The 23,994-nt window shown below is 49.7% G+C and overlaps 2 protein-coding genes across 5 annotated transcripts in view; one reads left to right on the forward strand and one right to left on the reverse strand.

Annotated features, from left to right (window-relative positions):
* Positions 1-23,994, reverse strand: part of SFTA2 (surfactant associated 2) — a 42,440-nt gene that overhangs the window by 3,270 nt on the left and 15,176 nt on the right. Inside the window, exons 1-4 of one of the 4 annotated variants that reach the window (XM_063725432.1) lie at positions 22,314-22,454; positions 21,510-21,648; positions 19,802-19,934; positions 19,100-19,269 (exon numbers count right to left, since the gene is read on the reverse strand). The gene's annotated coding sequence lies outside the window, so the exon portion shown is untranslated. Of the gene's footprint in view, positions 1-19,099; positions 19,270-19,792; positions 19,935-21,509; positions 21,649-22,313; positions 22,462-23,994 lie in introns of those variants that run through there. The other 3 variants (XM_063725433.1, XR_008526722.2, XR_008526723.2) reach the window with 3 other exon arrangements.
* On the forward strand, positions 6,337-19,890 carry MUCL3 (mucin like 3). Its single transcript, XM_063725430.1, has 7 exons — positions 6,337-6,418; positions 14,046-14,939; positions 15,357-15,884; positions 16,245-16,923; positions 17,209-17,978; positions 18,036-19,237; positions 19,706-19,890. Exons 1-7 carry the CDS (start codon positions 6,337-6,339, stop codon positions 19,850-19,852), a joined length of 4,302 nt encoding a protein of 1,433 aa, XP_063581500.1. The 3' UTR covers positions 19,853-19,890.

Consider the following 23,994-nt stretch of genomic DNA (forward strand, 5'->3'; position numbering starts at 1 on the left):
CTCCTGGGCCTGCAGGCCTTGGCCAGACCCAGTGAGCACTCGGGCCCAGACAGGGGGTCTTGAGGGAGGACATGAACTTGGGACCCAGTGGGATGGCCAACTCTTCTAACCCTGTTCTATGGTTTTTCTTCTTTTTTCAACAGTTCAGCTGACCCTACTGGGGACTTCTGACATAGTATCCCCAGGTCTCCCCTCTGTCTCTGGAAGTCTCCCCACTGTCTCTGGAAGTCTCCCTTCTGTCCCTGGAGCTCTCCACAGTTTCTGGAAGTCTCCCACTGTTTCTGGAAGTCTTCCCACTATCTCTGGAGGTTTCCCCACTGTTTCTGCAACTGTCCCCACTATTTCCAAAAGTTTCCCTACTGTCTCTGGAGGTCTCCCCACTATCTCTGCAACTGTCCCCACTATCTCTAGAAGTCTCCCCACTGCCTCTGGGAATGTCTCAACAGTTTCTTCAACCTCTGGGAGTTTTCCCAGCAGTCCTCAGTCTTTAGCTCCAGCTGTTTCTGGGAGCGCTTCAGGAACAGTCTCCACATCATCAGGTGATATTTCTGTTGCTCAACCCATCTCTGGAGAACCCTTCAGCTCGGTCTGTAGCTCTGGGGTGGGGCTTCCTGCAAGCCTGGCAGTTTCCCAGAACCTCATTGCAAGCAGCTCCCTTGCCTTTGTGGCTATACAAGGGCCTCTCTTTCTGTTTTCCAATTCATCACCTTTTTCTGTCATGATTAGTTCTTGTTGTATCCTAAGACTTTTTTGGCTACTTCAAGGTCATGAAAATATTCTCCTCTGCATTCTTCCAGAAACGTTATTATTTTAGCTTTTAAAATTAAGCCTATTATCCATCTCAAATTAATTTCTGTGTATGGAGCGAGGTGGAAGTCAAAATTCATTTTTTCTTCTTATGAATATCCAGAACCATTATTTCCAAGGACCCTCCCCGTCCCTGCCATTGAACGGTGAGCACCTATCCTGAAAGTCAAGTGACTGTATTTGTGTGGGTTTTTTGGTCAGTTTTTTTTTTTTTTTTTTTTTTGAGATGCAGTTTCACTCTTGTTGCCCAGGCTGGAGTGCAATGGCGAGATCTCGGCTCACTGCAACCTCCGCCTCCCGGGTTCAAGCAATTCTCCTGCCTCAGCCTCCCGAGTAGCTGGGATTACAGGCGCCTGCCACCACACCCAGCTAATTTTTTTGTATTTTTAGTAGAGACTGGATTTTACCATGTTGGCCAGGCTGGTGTCGAACTCCTGACTTCAGGGGATCCGCCTGTCTCGGCCTCCCAAAGTGCTGGGATTACAGGTGTAAGCCACTGCACCCAGCCTATCAGTCAGTTCTTACTCCAGGGCCACAGTGCTTAAGGACTACAGCTTTGTAGCAAGTCTTGAGATCTAATAGTGTAAGTTCTCCTTTTTTTTGTAAGAGACTGCCTTGGTTATTCTCAGTCTTGATTTTCATAACATCAGTTCATCAATTTATTCCAAAAACTTGCTAGAGTCTTGCCTATGGGTGCATTTGATGTGACTTCTGCTTTGCTCTTGCTTGAATCTCTTCTGTTTTTTCCCTCTGCCCTCTTAGGACCTGCCTCCTCCAGTGCTCCTGGAACAGCTCCAACTGTGCCTGGGACTTCAGCACTGAGTGTTGCTGTCTTAGGAGTTCCACTGCCACCATGGCTGGGCGGCCACCACGTCCCCTGGGCTCAGCATCCTGGCCAGTTAAGGCACTCTTCTAGGCACTGGGTCACTTACAATAAAAGGTTGGTGGGCCTATTCTCTCTCATTCCCCTGCAGCCACCCCTTGCTCCTTGGGAGAAGTTCAGGGATAGTCATTAGCACCTGCTTTCAACTATGTTTTAAACCTGTCTGAGGATGTGTCTGTAGCTCAAAGAGGTTTTGGTGGCCTCTGGTCAGACCAACTGCCAGATGTCTGTTACCCAGCTGCTTTCTCGAAAGGTTTTCATCTTTCTTCCTCATGATCTAATCTCTCTGTCCAGGGCGAGAGGCATTCCTTCTAGAGATCACCCCTCCTTCTTCCATCTTCCTCCTCCCCTCCCTTTCATTCCTAGAAGGGGAGCTTAGGGAACACCACGCAGGAGGTCTGACGGCAGGAAACGAATGGAAGGGAGACAGGAGACCAGGCTTTGGTTCCCCTTAAAGACAAGAATCAGGGTGGAGTGGTGGGGAGAACTGGGGCTTGGAGGAAGGAGAGTACCTACTGAGGACCCTCCCAGTGCAGAAGCATCACAGACCCAGGGATGCAGAAAATAGGGCCTGAGAAAGACAGTGAGGTGCGGACCTCAGTGATGAGTCTGGGACTGACAGATGTGTCCACAGGGAAGAGGCAATTGAGACTTGGATTGAAGCCCTTTAAACCCCCACCCCCACCCCCGCTGAGATTCTGCTCCCAAGGTGATAGGAGAAAACACCAGGGAGATGAGGTCTCAGAGTCAGAGACATCAGTCACAGAAAGAAAGATGGAGAGTCAGAGGGCAGTGGGGGTCTGGGGGGCTGGAGGCACCACTTACCTCAGTCACTGGCCCTGTTTTTGTGCCCCAGGTCCCGAAGCCCCAGAAGGACTCTGTCTCAGACTGGGCCATTGTGTTGATCACTCTCACTTTGGTGGCAGCAATTGTCAGCCTAATGTACGGTATCAAGAAGGTGAGCAACGCCGTGGTCCAATGTGTGGGATCCCTGTGCCAGTGGGGCTGGGACCTGGTGCCCCAGGATTCAGAGGAGAACAGGGCTTTGGGGAGGGGAATGACAGCTTGCAGGGCTTGTTGCAGGGAGGGGAAAGACAGCCCTTGTCTCAGTGGCCGAGAAAAACACCCATCTGGCAGGGACGGGGTGTTGGGGCCACTGAAAGAGGCGGGGGAGTGCTGGAGGCTGACTGGCGCGTGGAAGCACTCAACTCAGCTCTAGGCAAGGAAGGACCAGTTCTGTGGAGCCACATTCACCTGGGCTTGAATCCTTGTGCAAGTTACTTAACCTGTCTGTGCTCCGGATTCTTCATTAATAATAATACTTGAATAATAATAATATTACATCGCACTGATTATGTGCTAGGTGCTGTACATATTTCAGTTCACAGCAAGCCAGTGATAGAGGAAATATTACTCCTCATTTTACAGATGAGGTAATTGAGTCCTGGATGAAATGAGAACGATGGCATCCATCTCAAAGGGTGGTTGGGAGGATCAAATAAACTTATGCAGAGAGAGCACTAATGGTGCTTGGCATGTATTATTGTAAGTGCTCAATATACAGACTTATTCATTATTATTACTGTTTTTGCTCAAAGAGGAACGCTGAGTGCCTGGGTTGCCGAGGGGAAGCAGCAGTTCACGGGAAGAGCTGGGCTGAGCAGCAGGTTCCCAGGTCCCTAGATTAACCCATCGTACCCTCCCCTCATCTCACAGGCCTGCCAATTCCCGAGGGAGATGAATCTGGGGTGTGGCTGTGGCTCCGTGACCCCTTACAGCTGCCGCCATGAGGGGGAGGCTGCCAGCCAGCGCTACTCTGTCAAATGAAAGGTGGGGCAGGGGCAGCTGAGCGCCTACCCTTTGGCCTTCCTTCTTCCTCTCCCAAATAGTCTCATTCCCAGACTCCCCTATCCCATTCACCCTAGCTGGGACCATTTCCTGCAGGTAGATTCCTGGGGTCACTGGCCCCCCAGGTCTCTTCCACCCACAGCGTAAGGAGGAGTCCACTGTCAGTCACAAGTTTCTGCTCTCTGTCCTGCCGCCAGCCATGCAGACTGCGGGAAGGTGCCCAGCTTCTCCGAGGGCAGTTTTCTCATCTGTAGAAGGAAGGACCAGGGCTAAGTGGCCTGCAGGCACCTTCCAGCTCTCACGGAGCCCAGGTCTGGACAGCTGGAACCCCTGCCCCTCACCCTCTCTTCCTAGTCCCACCCTCCTCCCCGACGATCAGAGAAGCTCTTTAGCTGAGGACAGTCTGCTCACGGCTTCCCTTCTCACTTCCCTCCACAGGGAGCCCCCTCAGGCTGGCTCTTGAGCCCCCAAGGCCCTCTGATTCTCTCCCCTCAGGGCAGGTGCAGAACCCTCCTCTGTGGTGCCCCCTCAGTCGGCTGTGGGAGGGTGGTAAACAAGTTATTGTAAATAAAATGGCACTTCCTCCACTTGTCTCCCAGATGCTGTGGGTTTGCCCAAGTGCATGGGCTTTTGTGTCATGTGGGCCCGGAAGGGCCAAGTCTGGTCTCTGCCACTTACCAGGGCAAGTCACTCCCTGATCTGAGGCTCATTTATCCTCATCTGTAAAGTGAGGGTGACAGGTGATAACTCATAGGTGAGGTGCTTAGTACATTCTTCAGTACATAGAAATGCCCAAACATTGGTAGCTGGCAGGGTTGTTTTGTGACTGGCCTCTCAGCCTCCAGCTCAGATGAAGCAACATAGACTGACTGTAAGAGACTGTTTGGGCCTCCACCTATCTCCAGGTTTCTCCATCCCAGACATCAGGGTCCTTGGGGTGGAGTTGTAGCTCAGAGAGAAGGGAAGGGGGTGTTCGTTCACAAACACTGGTTAGTGCTTATTCTAAAGCAGAGATCCTCCACTTCAGCACAATTCATGTCCTGGGCTGGATAATTCTTTGTTGTGGAGACTGCTCTGGACATTATAGGATGTCCCACAGCATCTCTGGCTTCTACCCCCTAGACGTCAGTAGCATCCCCCTCCAAACTGTGACAAAAATGTCTCCAGAAATTTCCAAATGTTCCTTGGTGTTGGCAAAATTGCTCCTCCCTGTACAGAACCACTGTCCTAGAGGCTTGGGTCCCTGGGGAAAGGGTGGGGAAGGGGACCAGTGAAAAGGGGGACTGTCAGTCACCCGAGTCCATATGAAATTGCAGAGGACAGCCTGTGTCTGCTTTAGTTTCTCCATCCTGCAGGATGTATTGCCTGGGAGGCAGGCTGCCCAGTTCTGAGTAGTCAGTCTTTGGCCTGACTCCACGGAGCCTCATTAATCTCCCATTAATCACATTAACAAGCAGTTGGCCTCCACTCCTCTTCCCACCTATTCCAGCCCTGCCCAAGGCTTAGGGACGAGTCACACCAAGTAAGGAGAGGAACCCACGTGTCCAGTTCTCTAGTCCTCTCATAAGCCCAAATGCCCTGATGGCCTGGCCTCCTGCCCTCAGGTCCTGGACCTCTCTATGGCCTTTGTCTGCCCCCACTTCCCTCAGAAAGGCATCCTCCGGCCCTGGCTTGCACTCCGTCCAGGCGGAGTGGAAACATTTATTGATTGCCTACTGTGTGCCAGACACTGTCCCAGGCTCTGATGACACAGCAGGGATCCAAGGTGCTTACTTTCCATGGAGACCCACAGTGGGCAGAAAGAGGTTGTGACTTTTCTGTGCTAGAGACCCAGGGAGTCTGTCCTTCCCTACTCCAGCCCCAGGCACTGTCACTGGGGAAACAAGTGAGTCTCTGAGCTAATGCTTGCTTTAGGCAGGAACTGAGGAAGGGAAGTGGGAGCTCTGGGATGCTCCTAAAAATGAGACGTCTGCATTTCTGTATAAGAGTGAATGGGGACTTCGAGGCAAAGAGACAGCTGTGGAGCTGAGGTGGGAGGGAAGAGGGAGAGTGAAAGCAGAAGCCCCTGTACGCTGAGCATCTCTTGGCCAAAGATCTTGGCCTCGGTCCCTCTGGGTGGCCTGACCTGTCTGTGTCCCTGGTGAGGGGTGTGACACATGTCCCTGTGGTTCTGTGTCTTGTCTCTGTCACTGCCTCTGCACTCGTCACATATTGTTGTATGACCTCTGAACATCACGAAGCACCTTTCTCTGCAGCGAGGGTCATTCGAAAGAAAGGGCTTTCTCTCGCCTTTGCTCTTTCACCTGATCCTCGCGGACAGCTCCGCCCAAGGTGGCAAGAATGACTATGTGTGAATAAGGGGTGTGGAAGCTGGGCTGATGCGGGAGAGGTGGGAGGGTGCGCGTGAAGCTGGACACAGATCAGAACGTGAACCCCACCCCGTCCTGCTGCCAGCCAGAGCTCAGTCCTTCTAGAACCGGGCCATCCGCTCCCCACTTCCCCAGAACCCTGGAGGCGCCACCCTCACTTCCCTCCACTGGGGCTGGCTCAGGTGCCTGCTCCTTTCTGGTTCCTCTGCCCTGCCCCCAGATCCCACCCCTCGGCAGGCACCCAGGTGCCTGACTCCATGACGCAGCAGCTGCGGTCTCCTCTTATCAGGGCTCCCCTGTGGGTTGGGGTGGCTCCATTTGTTTAAGACTTAGTCCTGAGGAGCCCCAGCCCCCATGACGTCAAGATTGGCTCCATATAAGGTGAGGGGTCCGCAGCCCATGGTCCCCAAGCAGCCACCCAGCTCCGACATGGCCCAGCCAGTCCACAGCCTCTGCTCCGCCTTTGGCCTCCAGTGCTGCCTCCTCTTCCTTCTAGCTTCTTGGGAGGCAGGTAAGATACCCACAGGGGGTACAGAAGACAGAAACAGCTTGTTTCTTAGTGTTCATAGGGTTGGACAACAAATAGAAATGAATGAAGGGAGCGGGCACGGGGCTGCTACAGACAGTTGTCTAGAGTGTTCTCTGCTCAAGTTTGCTGGCTAAGGGACATGTAGTAGGAGATGAAATCCAGCCTGTGCTCTGCTCTTTAAAACATGGCTCACAGGGCTGCACCCATCCAGAGGGGGTTTCTTCAAGTTTGCATAAAGACACTGTAGAGGCTGGCAGCCCTGGGTGGTGGGGGCAGGCACCTGACATTCATTGAGCACCAACTCTAGCTCTGTGCATGGAATTCACAGCTGCTTATGGTGATTTCTTTCTTCTTCTTCTTTTTTTTTTTTTGTTTTTGAGAAGGAGTCTTGCTCTGTCACCTAGGCTGGAGTGCAGTGGTGCAATCTTGGCTCACTGCAGCCTCTGCCTCCTGGGTTCAAATGATTCTTCTGCCTCAGCCTCCTGGGTAACTGGGATTACAGGTGCCTGCCACCACGCCTGGCTCATTTTTTTGTATTTTTAGTAGAGACAGGATTTCACCATGTTGGCCAGGCTGGTCTCAAATGCCTGGCCTCAAGTGATCCGCCTGCCTCGGCCTCCCAAAGTGTTGGTATTACAAGTGAGAGCCACCGTGCCCAGAGACTCATCTCATTTCATCTCAGCATCCCCTGAGGTGGCTAATAATATCCCATCTTGTAGTTGAGGAGAGTGGATTCACAGTGATTATGTCCCATATCGCACAGCTAGAGGGAGGTAAGCAGGGATTCCAGCTCTACTGCCCCCAGCCCTGGGGGGACAGGTGGAGCTTCTCTCCTGAGAGCTCTGTTTTGTGCAGACCTAGCTTCCAGTCCTGACTCTGACCCATTTGCCTACTCTGGCCTTCCACACCATCTGTAAAATGGGCTGGATGCTGCTGCCCAGCCGTACCAATATTTGATGCCTACAGAGCATTTACACTGCACCAGGTGTTGCTCTAGGGACTTCATCCACGTTTACTCATTTAGGCCACATGGCGACTCAGAAAAGTGTGTGTCAAAGGCTCTGTCCCTGTCTTACAGTTGGGAAACATCTCAGGGCTTTGATGAGAAAATGACTATGGACAAGTTTGAAGAACAAAACAAACCCTAAAGATAAGATGAAATTATGAAATTAGTTCACTTAGTCAAGAAACGGACTGTGACTGAACCTGGGGAGCAGAGATGCTGAACACAGGGGCGATGTGGAGGGCCTGGGCAATTTGGAGGAGGGTCTCCACAAGGCAGATGTAGAACAGCAGATTCAGAGACACTGTCTACCCACTGGACAGTCATCCAAGGACAGAGCCATCCACAGGGTGATATTAGAGGCAGTGCCCCTTCCCTGAGTGCAGTCGGGTTGCCGCCAGGGGTAGAGGCAGGGGCAGGTGGGTGGTGAATGGTGGGGACTGAGGAATCTTTGAGCTGCCTCTGAAAGGTCTCAGCAGTGCGTCCTGTCTGTGCCCTGACTTGATGTCTGTCTCCCCTACCTTGAAGGTCTGGAGACAGAGGTACCAGAGCCGCCCAACACCTCCCGGCCCCATCTCTCCCGCCTTTCCTTCCCCTTCCTCTCAGGCGGATTGTCCACTGGCTGCTCTCTCCTCCTTCCATCTTGCAGCTTAAGGAAGAGGAACCGGCAGGGGGCAGAAGGGAATCCACTCCATACACAGTCGCTCTGAGATTTGCTTCAGGGTGGAGATCTGAATTCCTGAGATTCCGATGGGGCCATGTGGGCGTGGTCTCGGAGAGGAGATAGGCGTGGCTGGGCGGCATGGAGGAAGGGGTGGGGAGGACAAGGGGAGCTGGCTGCTCCCATTCTGCAGATTTTGAAGACAAGAGTGAGTGGGTTACAGGTGGGGAGGGCTTGAGGCTGGGCTCGGGTTGTGATGAGGTCAGGTGGAACTGGAGTGTGAATCAGGGCCAGTGCATGGCTGTGCCCAGCAGAGAGAGAGGCCAGGGCAGAAAGGGAAGAGGGACAACTGGGATAGATGAAGCCCTTTAGTCTACCATTCTGGTGAGGGGGCCCTGATATTTGTCCACAGGACCAGTCAACAACCAGACAGATAACTAGATCCTGGAACCCCAGAGTCTGCATCATGCAGTCACAGAACCACAGGTACAGTCTAGATTAAATCATCCGAGGGCAGCACAGGTGCAGTCCAGATTAAATCATCACAGGGAGGCACAGGTGCAGTCCAGATTAAGTCATCAGAGGGAGGCACAGGTGCAGTCTAGATTAAATCATCTGAGGCGGCACAGGTGCAGTCCAGATTAAATTATCAGAGGGAGGCACAGGGGCAGTCTAGATTAAAGCATCTGAGGGAGCACAGGTGCAGTCTAGATTAAATCATCACAGGGAGGCACAGGTGCAGTCTAGATTAAAGCACCCGAGGGAGCACAGGTGAGGTCTAGATTAAATCATCAGAGGGAGGCACAGGTGCAGTCTAGATTAAATCATCAGAGGGAGGCACAGGTGCAGTCTAGATTAAATCATCAGAGGGAGCACAGGTGCAGTCTAGATTAAATCATCAGAGGGAGCACAGGTGCAGTCTAGATTAAATTATCAGAGGGAGCACAGGTGCAGTCTAGATTAAAGCATCAGAGGGAGCACAGGTGCAGTCTAGAATAAAGCAGCAGAGGGAGGCACAGAGGCAGTCCAGATGAAATCATCTGAGGGAGCACAGGTGCAGCCCCAGGGGCTGGGGTCCTTGGAAGAATCTAACAAGAACATTTTCCTATAACAAATGTTATTTGATTTAATTTCTATAACACAAATAATGTATGCTCATTGTAGAAAAAGGAAAATAGAAAAAATTAGAAAGAAAAATAAAATCTCTCTGTATACTCCCTAGTCCCCAGGCAATCATTTGATTATATCTCCCTTAGCTTTCCTTTTTTTTTTTTTTTTTTTGTAGAGACAGGTCTCTCTATGTTGCCCAGACTGGTCTCAAACTGGTGATCCTCCTGCCTCAGCCTCCCTAAGTGCTGGGATTATAGGTGTGAGCAACTGTGCCCACCAGCTTTTCTTTTTCTATGTCTGTGTTTTAAGCCACTTATTGAACTCACACTGTATAGGTATTTTAACAAGTATTTACCCACATTATTGCAAATGGAGCATGCCATTTATGGGGGTAGGGATACCAGCAAACACTAGAGATGCTCTTTTGGGAGAGCGTGCCCTGACAGAGACTCCAAGGCATCAGTTGCTTAGCAAGATGTTCTCTCTTTCTCTCTCCTTCCTTCCTTCCTTCTTTTCTCCCTTCCCTTCCCTTCCCTTCCCTCCCCTCCCCTCCCCTCCCCTCCCCTTCCCTTTTTTGACAGAGTCTCGCTCTGTGGCCCAGGTTGGAGTGCAGTGGCATGATCTTGGCTCACTGCAGCCTCTGCCTCCCAGGTTCAACTGATTCTCCTGCCTCAGCCTCCTGAGTAGCTGGGATTACAGGGTCCCACCAACATGCCAGGCTAATTTTCATATTTTTAGTAGAGATGGGGTTTTGCCATGTTGGCAAGGCTGGTCTCGAACTTCTGACCTCAGGTGATCTGCCCACCTTGGCCTCCCAAAGTGCTGGGATTACAGGTATAAACCACTGTGCCCAGCCGATGTCCTCCCTTTCAAATGAGTGAATGAAGCAGATGGTGGGGACCTTTGGCATTGTGCATCGTTTTGATGTTGTGAGATTTGTTCTTATTCTTTTATCCCAGCTGAGCATCCACCCACAGTGTCTTGTGCTAAAGTTGGATTTTCCTCTCTGCACCTCCTGCCTATTCTTCAGTGACCAAAACAGTTCTTTTCGGGCTATGATGGTTGTACGTGGAATGAATATCTCCTGGTGAAAACTTCCTAGGGAAATAAGTCACTACCAAAGTAGATCATCTGGGGTAGAGATGCTCCTCTTGTCCTGGGGGTTTACACTGATTTGCCTCTTGGCTGTGTCAGGACCAAGGAATCCCTTGAGCTTTACCTCAGCTTTTTACAATCTATGGTTCCATAATTGTTTGATGCAGATCTAAATTTCTAAAATCTTGTTATCTGAGTCTAGTTGTGGACTGTGATCCTGTGGTTTAATGACAACTGGTATCCCAGAATTGGTGGGCGAGAGGCCTTCTTTCAACATCTTTTAATCTCAGAGCTCAATTACTTAACAGCAGAAGTCACCCCTTGGTCTTCCAGCCTGCAGAGGTCACAAATACATTTGGTTTTTACTTAATGTGCATGACGAAATGTTGTTGGCAAGGCTGCTAAGGAGTTTTCATCAGTCTTATTCTTTTATTCATTATTCAACAAATATTTACAAAGTGCCTCCTATGGACCAGACACTGTTCTAGGCTGGAGACAGTGGTGAACAAAATAAATAAAAATCCCTGCCAGGCCAGGCCAGGCCAGGTGCAGTGGCTCACGCCTATAATCCTAATACTTTAGGAGGCTGAGACGAGAGGATCACTGAAGACCAGAGTTTGAGACCAGCCTGGCCAACATAGTGAGACCCTGTGGCTTAAAAAAAAAAAAAAAAAAGGTGGGGAGGCATAGTGGCTCACATTTGTAGTCCCAGCTGATAGGGAGGCTGAGGCGGGGGGATTGCTTCAGCCCAGGAGGTCAGGGCTGCAGTGAGCTGTGACCAAGCCACTGCACTCCAGCCTGGTGCAGAGTAAGACTCTATCTCAAACAACAACAACAACAACAACGAAAACCCTGGCTGGATGCAATGGCTGATGCCTGTAATCCCAGCACTTTGGGAGGCTGAGGCGGGCAGATCATGAGGTCAGGAGATCGAGAACATCCTAGCTAACACAGTGAAACCCCATCTCTACTAAAAATACAAAAAATTAGCTGGGCATGGTGGCACGTGCCTGTAGTCCCAGCTACTCAGGAGGCTGAAGCAGGAAAATCACTTGAACCCGGGAGGTGGAGGTTGCAGAGAGCCCAGATCGCACCACTGCACTCCAGCCTTGGCAACAGAGCGAGATTCCATCTCAAAAAACAAATAAACAAACAAACAACAACAAAAAAACCTTGCCATTATGGAAATTTAATTGTATTTATCATATATCAGAAAGTGATGAGTGCTGTGTTATTAAAACACAGCACAGAAAGTGGCCCAGGAATGCAGAGGCTGCCGTTTTAAGAAGGTGGCCACAACAGGTGAGAGGTGGTTGCAGCAGGCATGGGGGTAGGACTACGGCTCAGGCTCTCCTTACTACCAGGAGAAGGACAGGGCAAAGCACGAGATTATTTCAGAGACTACAATGTGGATTCAACAAACATTTAAACAGCTTCTGTGCTCCAGAGTCCTCCATGGTCCATACTTCCTTTAATCCTCACATTAAGCTGGTGCAGTCAGCATCATGGTTATTTACAGTTGAGAACATGGAGCTTCAGAGCACTTAAGTGACCTGAGCAAGAATGCATAACCACTGAGGGACCGAGCCTGGATGTCAAACCTGTCCTCTGATTCTTTAAGGCCAGTGGAAATTGCCCTTTGCATTGCTGCCAGCTCATTTATTCACTCAATAGATAGTCATTCATCCCTTATCATGTTTAAAAACATCTGGGGCACAGTGAAAAGTCTAATTTTGCCAATTACTTAACCTCTTTGCATCTCCTTTCCCCACCTGTAAAACAGTGAGATCACAATCTTCACTTCACAGGTTCATAATTATTTGATTAAATAAACAAATATATGAACAGCACCTTTCAGGGAGTCCACACATGTCAGTGTCCTTCCTTCTTTAAAAGACTGGGCTGACCTATTGGCTGTGCACTGTGGTCTTAACCAGCAACGATCTGGGCCCAGGAGCCCAGGATGCGTGTTCAGATTCTGTCTCGACTTCTTACTTGCTGGGTGTCCTTGAGAAGATTACTTAACCACTCAGAACCTTGTTTCTTCATCTATAAAGTTTGGAGAATAGGATAGTTCTCAACCTCAACAGGTTCTTGTGAAAAGTAAATAAGTTAATGTATGCCCTCACTTGTAGAACCTGCCTGTCTCATTGTAGAGCTCCAGAAAGGTTGCCCATTGCTATTGTTGTGGGACTATGTACAGGTCACTTTTCCTCCGTGAAATGTAAATTTCTCAGATGTAAAATAGGGGAAGTTGACCGCTTCTAAAGAGCCTTATGGAGCATTGGGAGATCAATCACCATAGAAGAGAATCCAGAAAGAGAATGTCTGTGAGGCCACCAGCCACGTCCTGGGGCCGGGGAAGGTGTCCAATTAACAATAGCTATTACTGGTATTGCTGCCAAGGAGATCAGGTAATGGGATTGGGACAGTGGAGTGCAGGCCTGATCATTCAGCCCCCTTATCTCCCCTCACTCTCAATTCCTTTCAGAGACTTGGGCTTCTCTATTACCCTCACAGCCTTCTTGTCCCGCCCATATTTCTTTCAAGGACTGAGCTCTCCAGGCCGATTCTGCCCATCAGCAGGCAGGCGGACTGTGGTTTCTTGTGATTGGGAATAGGTCCAGGTTCCGGTTGCCGCCTTGAGCTAACAGGGACCGGAAACCTCAGTTATGTAACGACACTATCTCTTTCACTCTTTGGTGATCTCTTGGCCTTCACTCTTTTGACTAGGTATCAGAGACATCTCCTCTGTCTCCATCAGGTTGTTTTTCCATGGAATTAAGGCGTGTATCTGTCCACTGATAGGGGTGTTTTCTCTCACACCCTGTCCTTAAACATAGTCAGTCCCTCCCACAATCTAGTCGCCTCGTTTACTCCTGTCAGAACCCCCAAGCAGATATCTTTTCCTTTCAGGATGGCCCCCTTCATCTATCCCCAGTTGGCTTTAAATGTGTGAAGAGGGGGACCCAGTGGGGTGACCATAAGGGTTGGGTCATCTCATCCATTCCCCTCATCCAACTTTATCACCGAAATGAAAGCTTCCCATCTCCTTCCTCTACCCATCCTCCATTCTTCTTATACATCTCTCACTCACAACCTGTGTCTACCTGCTAATCCCTATGGGAAGTTCTGCCAGAGGTCTTACCTCAATTTCTCACACTGTTACATTTGGGATGGTGTTAGAATGTTATGGAAAGGTGAAGAGTCTAACGTTTATTCCTGGTCTTCTCAGCTATGCCATAGAAAGAAGACTCCATTCCATAAGTTACAGACCCTAAAGGGGCACCTGCACAGTAAAATGCTAGTCCATACCTGCCCTCAAAACCTTACCATTGGATAGGCATGGCAGGGAGTGGAGGTCGGCAGGCACGCAAACAACTGTAATGTGAAGTTGAAGGTAACAGGACAGAACGATGAATAAAGACCTTTTCAAGCACTGAAATGAAGCTGGATTTTATCTGCTTAGATGGATCAGAAAAGATGCCCTAAAGCCAGAAGGCCTTGAGATGGAGAGTTGAGGAGATGTGGAAGGGGATGAGGTGGCATGCTTGCTGAAGGCACAGCCTGAGCCTAGGGGCTGGAGGTGAGAATGGGGAATAGATATCATAGTATTCAGAGGAGAATGGCTGGGGAGTCATATCAGGGGGAACAAAGAGATCCCCTAGAGAAGGAGGTGGGAAGGGGGAGTTGGAGAAGAACATGGGAGAAGTTTCTTATTTGCCTCTCTCCCTCCACAGGTGCTACTACATTCCAAGAATATCAGAAAACTGGGGAACTCTCAACATCCGATCACATATTTCCCCTCACTCCAGGCCTTGTTTATAGTATCCCTTTTGATCACATTGTTCTGCATTCAGGACAAAGACCTCCAGAGCTCCCTAAATCTACAGAAATCCATGAGCGAAAACGCCACTGCAACACCACACGCCATTCTAAGCCAACTGACAAGCCTGCAGACAACTCCAAAACTACAGACAACAAAAGCTCTACATATAATCATGAGGCTCCTCCCACTTCTGAAGAAAACTCCAGCAATCAAGGGAAAGACCCAATGATCCGGAACCAGCACTCTGTTGATCCTGCTGACTCCACTACCACACATAAAGAATCCGCTGGAAAAAAACATATAACGCCAGCACCCAAGAGCAAAATAAATTGTCGTAAGTTCACAACAGGCAAATCAACGGTAACAAGAAAATCAGATGAAACTGGAAGACCTTTGGAAAAGTCCATGAGTACTTTGGATAATACAAGCACCACCTCACATAAGACTACAACTTCCTTCCACAACTCAGGCAATTCACAGACCAAGCAAAAAAGCACATCTTTTCCAGAAAAAATCACAGCAGCCTCAAAAACAACATACAAGACCACAGGAACCCCAGAAGACTCAGAAAAAACTGAAGATTCCAGAACAACAGTTGCCTCAGACAAGCTCCTGACAAAAACTACAAAAAACATACAAGACACAATATCAGCCAGTGAGATCACACAATCTCTAGCAGAGCCTACAGAACATGGAGGAAGGACAGCCAATGAGAACAACACACCATCTCCAGCAGAGCCTACAGAACATAGAGAAAGGACAGCCAGTGAGAACACCACACCATCCCCAGCGGAGCCTACAGAAAATGGACAAAGGACCCCATTGGCCAATGAGAAGACCACACCATCCCCAGCAGAGCCTATAGAAAATGGACAAAGGACCCCATTTGCCAATGAGAAGACCACATCATCCTCAGCAGAGCCTACAGAACACAGAGAAAGGACCCCACTGGCCAATGAGAACACCACACCATCCCCAGCAGAGCCTACGGAAAACAGAGAAAGGACAGCCAATGAGAAGACCACACAATTCCCAGCAGAGCCTACAGAAAATAGAGAAAGGACAGCCAATGAGAACACCACACCATCCTCAGCAGGGCCTACAGAAAATAGAGAAACGACAGCCAATGAGAAGACCACACAATTCCCAGCAGAGCCTACAGAAAATAGAGAAAGGACAGCCAATGAGAACACCACACCATCCCCAGCAGAGCCTACAGAACATAGAGAAAGGACAGCCAATGAAAACACCACACCATCCCCAGCAGAGCCTACAGAACATGGAGAAAGGACAGCCAATGAGAACAACACACCATCTCCAGCAGAGCCTACAGAAAATAGAGAAAGGACAGCCAATGAGAACACTACACCATCCCCAGCAGAGCCTACAGAACATGGAGAAAGGACAGCCAATGAGAAGACCACACCATCCCCAGCAGAGCCTACAGAAAATGGACAAAGGACCCCATCTGCCAATGAAAAAACCACATCATCCTCAGCAGAGTCTACAGAACATGGAGAAAGGACCCCACTGGCCAATGAGAACACCACACCATCCCCAGCAGAGCCTACAGAAAATAGAGAAAGGACAGCCAATGAGAACACCACACCATCCCCAGCATGGCCTACAGAAAATAGAGAAACGACAGCCAATGAGAAGACCACACTATTACCAGCAGAGCCTACAGAAAACAGAGAAACGACAGCCAATGAGAACACCACACCATCCCCAGCAGAGCCTACAGAACATGGAGAAAGAACAGCCAATGAGAACACCACACCATCTCCAGCAGAGCCTACAGAAAATAGAGAAAGGACAGCCAATGAGAAGACCACACCATTCCCAGCAGAGCCTACAGAATATGGAGAAAGGACAGCCAATGAAAACACCACACCATCCCCAGCAGAGCCTACAGAACATGGAGACAGGACCCCATTGGCCAATGAGAAGACCACACCATCTCTAGCAGAGCCTACAGAAAATGGACAAAGGACCCCATTGGCCAATGAGAAGACCACATCATCCTCAGCAGAGCCTAAAGAACATGAAGAAAGGACTCCACTGGCCAATGAGAAGACCACACCATCCCCAGCAGAGCCTACAGAATATAGACAAAGGACCCCATTTGCCAATGAGAAAACCACATCATCCTCAGCAGAGTCTACAGAACATGGAGAAAGGACCCCACTGGCCAATGAGAACACCACACCATCCCCAGCAGAGCCTACAGAACATGGAGAAAGGACAGCCAATGAGAACACCACACCATCCCCAGCAGAGCCAACAGAACATGGAGACAGGACCCCATTGGCCAATAAGAAGACCACACCATCTCTAGCAGAGCCTACAGAAAATGGACAAAGGACCCCATTTGCCAATGAGAAGACCACATCATCCTCAGCAGAGTCTACAGAACATGGAGAAAGGACCCCACTGGCCAATGAGAACACCACACCATCCCCAGCAGAGCCTACAGAAAATAGAGAAAGGACAGCCAATGAGAACACCACACCATCCCCAGCATGGCCTACAGAAAATAGAGAAACGACAGCCAATGAGAAGACCACACAATTCCCAGCAGAGCCTACAGAAAATAGAGAAAGGACAGCCAATGAGAACACCACACCATCCCCAGCAGAGCCTACAGAACATGGAGAAAGGACAGCCAATGAGAAGACCACACCATCCCCAGCAGAGCCTACAGAAAATGGACAAAGGACCCCATTTGCCAATGAGAAAACCACATCATCCTCAGCAGAGTCTACAGAACATGGAGAAAGGACCCCACTGGCCAATGAGAACACCACACCATCCCCAGCATGGCCTACAGAAAATAGAGAAAGGACAGCCAATGAGAACACCACACCATCCCCAGCAAAGCCTACAGAACATGGAGAAAGAACAACCAATGAGAACACCACACCATCCCCAGCATGGCCTACAGAAAATAGAGAAACGACAGCCAATGAGAAGACCACACAATTCCCAGCAGAGCCTACAGAAAATAGAGAAAGGACAGCCAATGAGAACACCACACTATCCCCAGCAGAGCCTACAGAACATGGAGAAAGAACAGCCAATGAGAACACCACACCATCTCCAGCAGAGCCTACAGAAAATAGAGAAAGGACAGCCAATGAGAAGACCACACCATTCTCAGCAGAGCCTACAGAACATGGAGAAAGGACAGCCAATGAGAACACCACACCATCCCCAGCAGAGCCTACAGAAAATGGAGACAGGACCCCATTGGCCAATGAGAAAACCACACCATCTCTAGAAGAGCCTACAGAAAATGGACAAAGGACCCCATTTGCCAATGAGAAGACCACATCATCCTCAGAAGAGCCTAAAGAACACAAAGAAAGGACTCCACTGGCAAATGAGAACACCACACCATCCCCAGCAGAGCCTACAGAAAATAGAGAAAGCACAGCCAATGAGAAGACCACACCATTCCCAGCAGACCCCACAGAAAATAGAGAAAGGACAGCCAATGAGAACACCACACCATCCCCAGAAGAGCCTACAGAACATGGAGAAAGGACAGCCAATGAGAACACCACACTATCTCCAGCAGAGCCTACAGAACATGAAGAAATGACCCCATTGGCCAATGAGAAGACCACACTATCCCCAGCAGAGCCTACAGAACATGAAGAAATGACCCCATCAGCCAATAAGAAGACCACACTATCCCCAGCAGAGCCTACAGAAAATGGAGAAAGGACCCCATTTACCAATGAGAAGACCACACCATCCTTAGCAGAGCCTACAGAACATGGAGAAAGGACCCCACTGGCCAATGAGATCACCACACCATCCCAAGCAGAGCCTACAGAACATGGAGAAAGGACAGCCAGTGAGAACACCACACCATCCCCAGCAGAGCCTACAGAACATGGAGAAAGGACAGCCAACGAGAAGGCCACACCATCCCCAGCAGAGCCTACAGAACATGGAGAAACGACAGTCAATGAGGACACCACACCATCCTCAGCAGAGCCTACGGAAAATGAAGAAAGGACCCCACTGGCCAATGAGAACACCACACCATCCCCAACAGAGTCTACAGAACATGGAGAAAGGACAGCCAATGAGAAGACCACACCATCCCCAGCAGAGCCTACAGAACATGGAGAAAGGACACTATCAGCCAATGAGAAGACCACACCATCTCCAGCAGAGCCTACAGAACACGAAGAAATGACCCCATCGGCCAATGAGAACACCACACCATCCCCAGTAGAGCCTACAGAACATGGAGAAAAGACTACATTGGCCAATGAGAAGATCACACTATCTCCAGAAGGGCCAACAGAACATGGAGCAAAAACTACGTCGGCCAATGAGAAGATCACACCATCCCTAGCAGAGCCTACAGAACATGGAGAAAGGACCACATCACCCAATGACAAGATCACCTCATCTGCAGCAGAGTCTACAGAACATAGAGAAAGGACTACATCAGCCAATGTGATCACACCAGCCCCAGCAGAGCCTATAGAACACGGAGAAAGGACCACATTGGCCCATGAGAAGATGACACAAGTCACAAAAAAGTCCACACAACACCCAGAAAAGACCACGTCAACCACAGAGAAAACCACAAGAACCCCAGAAAAGCCTACGCTATACTCACAGAAGACCATATGCACCAAAGGGAAAAACACACCAGTCCCAGAAAAGCCTACAGAAAACCCGGGGAACACTACACTGACCACTGAGACCATAAAAGCCCCAGTGAAGTCCACAGAAAACCCGGAAAAAACAGCAGCAGTCACAAAGACTATAAAACCTTCAGTCAAGGTCACAGGAGACAAATCTCTCACTACTACCTCTTCTCATCTAAATAAAACTGAGGTTACTCATCAGGTGCCCATTGGTTCTTTCACCCTCATTACATCTAGAATGAAGCTGAGTTCTATCACATCAGAAGCCCCAGGCAACGAGAGCCATCCATACCTCAATAAAGATGACTCACAGAAAGGTATCCATGCTGGACAGATGGGGGAGAATGATTCATTCCCTGCATGGGCCATAGTTATTGTGGTCCTGGTGGCTGTGATTCTCCTCCTGGTGTTCCTTGGCCTGATCTTCTTGGTAAGGGACAGATGTGCCCCACAGAAATCAACCTATGGGATAGGGAATTGAGGACACATTAGGGGTCAGACTTACAGGGAATAATGAGTCTAGGAAAAGAGATGGCAGAAGTGGGAGGAACAGTAATAGAGGGAGAGTTTGGTGAAAACTAAGGAGAAAGACAATAAATACACAGGAGGTAAAAAGCTGGAATTGGGGAGAAGGCTGTGGCTGAGAATGAAAGGGTGTGAAAGAGAAAGTGTGGGGGGTGGAGAGTCTGGGGTATGAGAACAGGAGGTATAAAGACAAGGAGAATATGGTGGAGTGGGGAACTGGAGATGGAGCTGGGACTCATTGTATTGGATCTGGAGCTGGAATAAACATCAAGGTTTGGATGGAATCTTGAGAATAGAATCAAGACCTGAGGTGAGTGTTGTAGAAAACAAATCGCAGATGGTTCTCATTCCTCCTTTCTCATCCTAATCACAGGTCTCCTATATGATGCGGACACGCCGCACACTAGCCCAGAACACCCAGTACAACGATGCAGAGGATGAGGGTGGCCCCAATTCCTACCCGGTCTACCTGATGGAGCAGCAGAATCTTGGCATGGGCCAGATCCCTTCCCCACGGTGATCTTGGAGTAGGCGCCCAGCCCTGGCTCTTCCATGCTCTGCCCCTTTCCTGGATGAGGAACTGGACTCACAATTTCTATTTCCTGGAGGGAAGGGCAGAGAATACTGACGGTTACCAGTATTAACCCTTCCTCTGTTCTTAATTGAAACTGGTTGGGGAATGAGGTGATAAGCAAGGAGGGTGTAAGTTTAGGGGACAAAGAAGAAAGAATGAATAATACGAGCAGACATTCTCTGTAGAAGGTGATGGTCTGAGAATGAAAAGGTGTTTGATGGACATGTTGTGGGGGCACCAATGCAGAACACTGCACTGAGTCTTAAAGGAAGGACAGGAGCCTTATAGGCAATGCCCCAGACTGACTTGTGAGTGGGGATTATGGGGAAAGGGAGGGACTGAGGGCAGAGTCTCTGGGTTTCAGGACAGCATTATGTTATTTCCATTCACTATTACTTAAGAGTTTGTGTGTAAATAGGCTCATCTCTGAGTTGTCAGGACCCTTGCCCCCCCCATTTTCTTAATGAAAAAAACAAAAAACAAAAAAAATGGATCCAAGAAGAAAAGAGAATTTATTTCCTTCTCCACTCTCTCTATGCCCTGGAGAAAAAAAAGTCCAGAAGAAATCATAAATATCTCTCACCCACATGGTTGCTTCCTCTTCCTCCCAAATCCCTTAGTTTTCCTAAACGTCTACAGTGGACACCCTGTTGGTTTGGCTTGCTGGGTTGTGGGTGGACACACAAGGAGGGGATTTTTATTTGGCCAGCAGTCTCACCCACTGATCTCCACCCCAGACCTTCCCTGATGGTGTCTCAGCATTTATTTTCCTGTCTCTTCCACCAAAAGCCAGCTGTGGCTTTATCTCGTAAAAGTTACCCATCTTCTCTACTGTCCCCATCCTCTCTCCTCCCACCTTCACCCCAGATTCCAATTTTCCTCCTTGTAGGCATTTCATCTGTGTGTGTTTTCTGGATTTTCTCTCTCTCTTCTTATGGCCATTTCACCTTACTACTGATTGGGCAGAGGGGGAAAAGGAGAATGATGATGATAGTTTCCTTCTGTCTACTGACCTTTTTTATAATAAAGTATAACATGTTTATAAAGGGCATCATAGTTATTAGACTATCCATTGGGAGAAAGTTCTGACTGGCGTTCCTGGCTCTGGCTGAGACCTTAAGAAGAGGAGGAGCCAGAGGAGCTTGAGGGCAGGACTGGCAATCTATGGAGGGTCAAGAAACGGGAGGCTGAATTTCTATTGCTCCAAAAATGGCTCCTTTCTGGATTTAGATAAGAGCCAGCCTCAGTCCAGGCTGGGTTTATTTGCATGGTGACAAAATGAGTAGAAAAACCTGTCAATTAATAAGCAAGTATTTTAAAGCAACTACTATATACTCTGTTGAGGATATAAAGAAGTATAAGACATAGTTCTCACCTGAGACACAAAGACAGGAAAATTAAAATTAAATAATTCAACAAGAGTTGTCACAAGTTAGGTGCTATACAGAATAAAACAACACCCTAATTCATTAAGCCCAACTCCGTGAGCATCTACTATGCCCCCTATTTATGTTAGGACACCAGCCCTGCTCCAAAACCGTTCTGTGCCCATGTCAGTCCCAACTGAAACCTCCCATGACCCATGCAGCCTTGGCTTTCTTACCAGAGTGTGGCATCGTCACTAACAGAACAGGTGCCCTAGCTTGCTGCCAGTCTCCTAAACGTAACTCCATCCAGAATCAAACAGCAGGGCCACAGGTCACCCGCTATCTACTCCTTTGGGTATCCCCATTTGCTGAAAGCTGGAAACCTATCATGGTCAGTAATGCCAACCCTGACACTGATGTCACTGAACTATCTGGCCCTGGCTGGGCTGGGAAGGCCCTTATTACTGAATCTCCCACCAGAGACCCGCTCTGCTAAGGGCAAGATTGAAGCTTGACTCTCAGAGAGTGGGCATGCCAGGTGCCAGAGGGACCCAGACTTAGGCCCCTGGAGAAAGGAGGCAGAGGGACACCTGGGTTCTGGAAGGGGCTGGAGAGCCCTCGAGAAAAGGAGGAAGATGCCTGGATTTTAGTTGTCTGGGTAGACAGTGACTGAGCCTGTGGCATCTGCCAGGACAGGAGTGTCTCTCTGTCCTGGGAGGGATGCACAGACCCCTAAACTCAGCCTGGACCCCAATTCAAAAACAAAACGAAATAAAAACACCTCTGCCTCTAGAGTCCTAAACATCCAACCGGACAGACTCCTCCTCTATCAAGACACCAAAATGCAGCACTGGGGGGTCAAAGGGTGTATAAGGGGGATGGGGAGGTTCTTCGCCCGGCAAACGCAGACTGAGGGCCTTGGGGCGCCGCGGGTGTCTCCTTCCCACTTCGCTCTCTATTCCCCGCTAATTATCACTTTGAAATCTAGGCGGAAATCCTTTAACAAGCTCCGGGGCTGGGCCCTCATTAGGGATAATTACTTAATGAGTAGGACGGGAGGGAATGCGCTCCCTCAGCCCTCGGGGAGTACACCTCGGGGGAGCGAGTGCCCCGAGGGCAGGAGGCTGCCGGGGCGCCGGAAGCTGCTGTCCCGGCGGAGTCGCAGCGGGAGCTCCGGTTCCCCGAGACTGCGGCCCTCCTTCGTTCCTCCAGGTTCCGCTTTGCGGGCGGCTTCTGATCTCTCGCGGACAGCTCAGATTAGCGGCTCGAGGCCGCACCCCCCGCAGCGCCCCAGCCCTACTGCGCCGAATCCCCTCCTCCCAGCCCCCAGCCCCCAGGGATGGGCCCGGACTGACAGGCCTGGGCGTCGCTCCTACCCCCGTGATATTGGCCATAAAACTGACACCCGTTTGTGCTGTGCTTTCACGTACATCGCACCTGTGATCCTCCGATCACCCTGCGAGTTATGAGGCCTGCTTTACAAGCCTTATAAGAAGTTACAGACCTTATAAGAGTTCTTCTTATAAGGCCTGCTTTACAGATGAGAAAACCGAGGCTCAGAGAAGAGCCCTGTTCAAACCCACACGGCTCCTATGGAACAGAAGGCTTGCTTTATTTTCTCCAAGCCTCAATTTCACTTTGTTCCTCAGTGGAGCCAGGTTCTCTGACACCAAGGCAGCCCCACCTGGATGGGTGAGATGTTATAGGGACCACCTAAGGAACAGGGTGTAATTGAGATTTGCACGAGGGTGTCCAGCCCCTTCCTCCAGAGTCCAGGCCTCCCTTTCCAGCTCCTTGAACGTCCAGAGTCTTCTTCTGGCCTCACCGCCAGTATCCCAGGTCAGGGTTTTTTCTGTCACCCTCTGTCCCCAGAGACACATTAACTGGCCTCATAGTCACAGGCTCTGCATCCTCCCCTCACAGTGCCCAGCTGTCCCTGGAGAGGTGCTGGCAAAGTAAGAAGATCCAACGATTTGGGACACAGTCACCTTCATTTTTCTCCCCTCTGCCTCCTACAAAGGCCTCTGTCCCAGAAATGAGACATCCCAGAGAAAACAGGTTTCTGCTGACCTCTGGCTGGGAGGGTGGGTCTCCTCTCCTCCCACAGATGTGATCCCCTTGTTCTCTCCCGCTCCCTGCTTCTTCCCTCATATTGTCATGGCCTTAAGATGCCCCTCCCTGGAGAGGAAGGGTCCAGAAGTTATGGCCTCCCCTGCCTGGTGGCAACAATAAATGCTACAGCTATGGTCAAGTGAGAAAAGAAATTAAGCCAGACATTGTGAGAGCAACCCTCAGAACCCAGGAATCCAGCGTTCCCAGTCCCCACTCCCCACTGTCTTGGAACCTACCCCAACTGATCTTACTCCTCCCAGAACCCTGCCCCTGGCAAGCTTTTAATTCTTCCTGCAACTTCATGTCCCATTGAGACACCAGGCATCAAGCTCCCCTCTGGAGCCCATCTCCCCTCGAGAACCCAGGCATTCTAGATAACAACTTCCCACATGGATTATTTCAAGATGAGGTGAGGGAAATTACCTCCCACCTCCTACATGCAGGTGATGCTTCTCTTTGGAATCTTGAGTCTGGTAAGTGAATTATCCGTCAGTCGGAGAGGACATGGAGGCCATGAAAAGTCTGAAGGAGACAAGGGTTCCTGTCCCAGGCATTCTGTTTGCTTATTCTCATTCTTTCGCAAAAGCAAAAAGCAAGCAAAGACGGTGA

This window comes from Pongo abelii, chromosome 5 (genome assembly GCF_028885655.2).
Source record: "Pongo abelii isolate AG06213 chromosome 5, NHGRI_mPonAbe1-v2.0_pri, whole genome shotgun sequence".
In the NCBI taxonomy this organism is placed as follows: Eukaryota; Metazoa; Chordata; class Mammalia; order Primates; family Hominidae; genus Pongo; species Pongo abelii.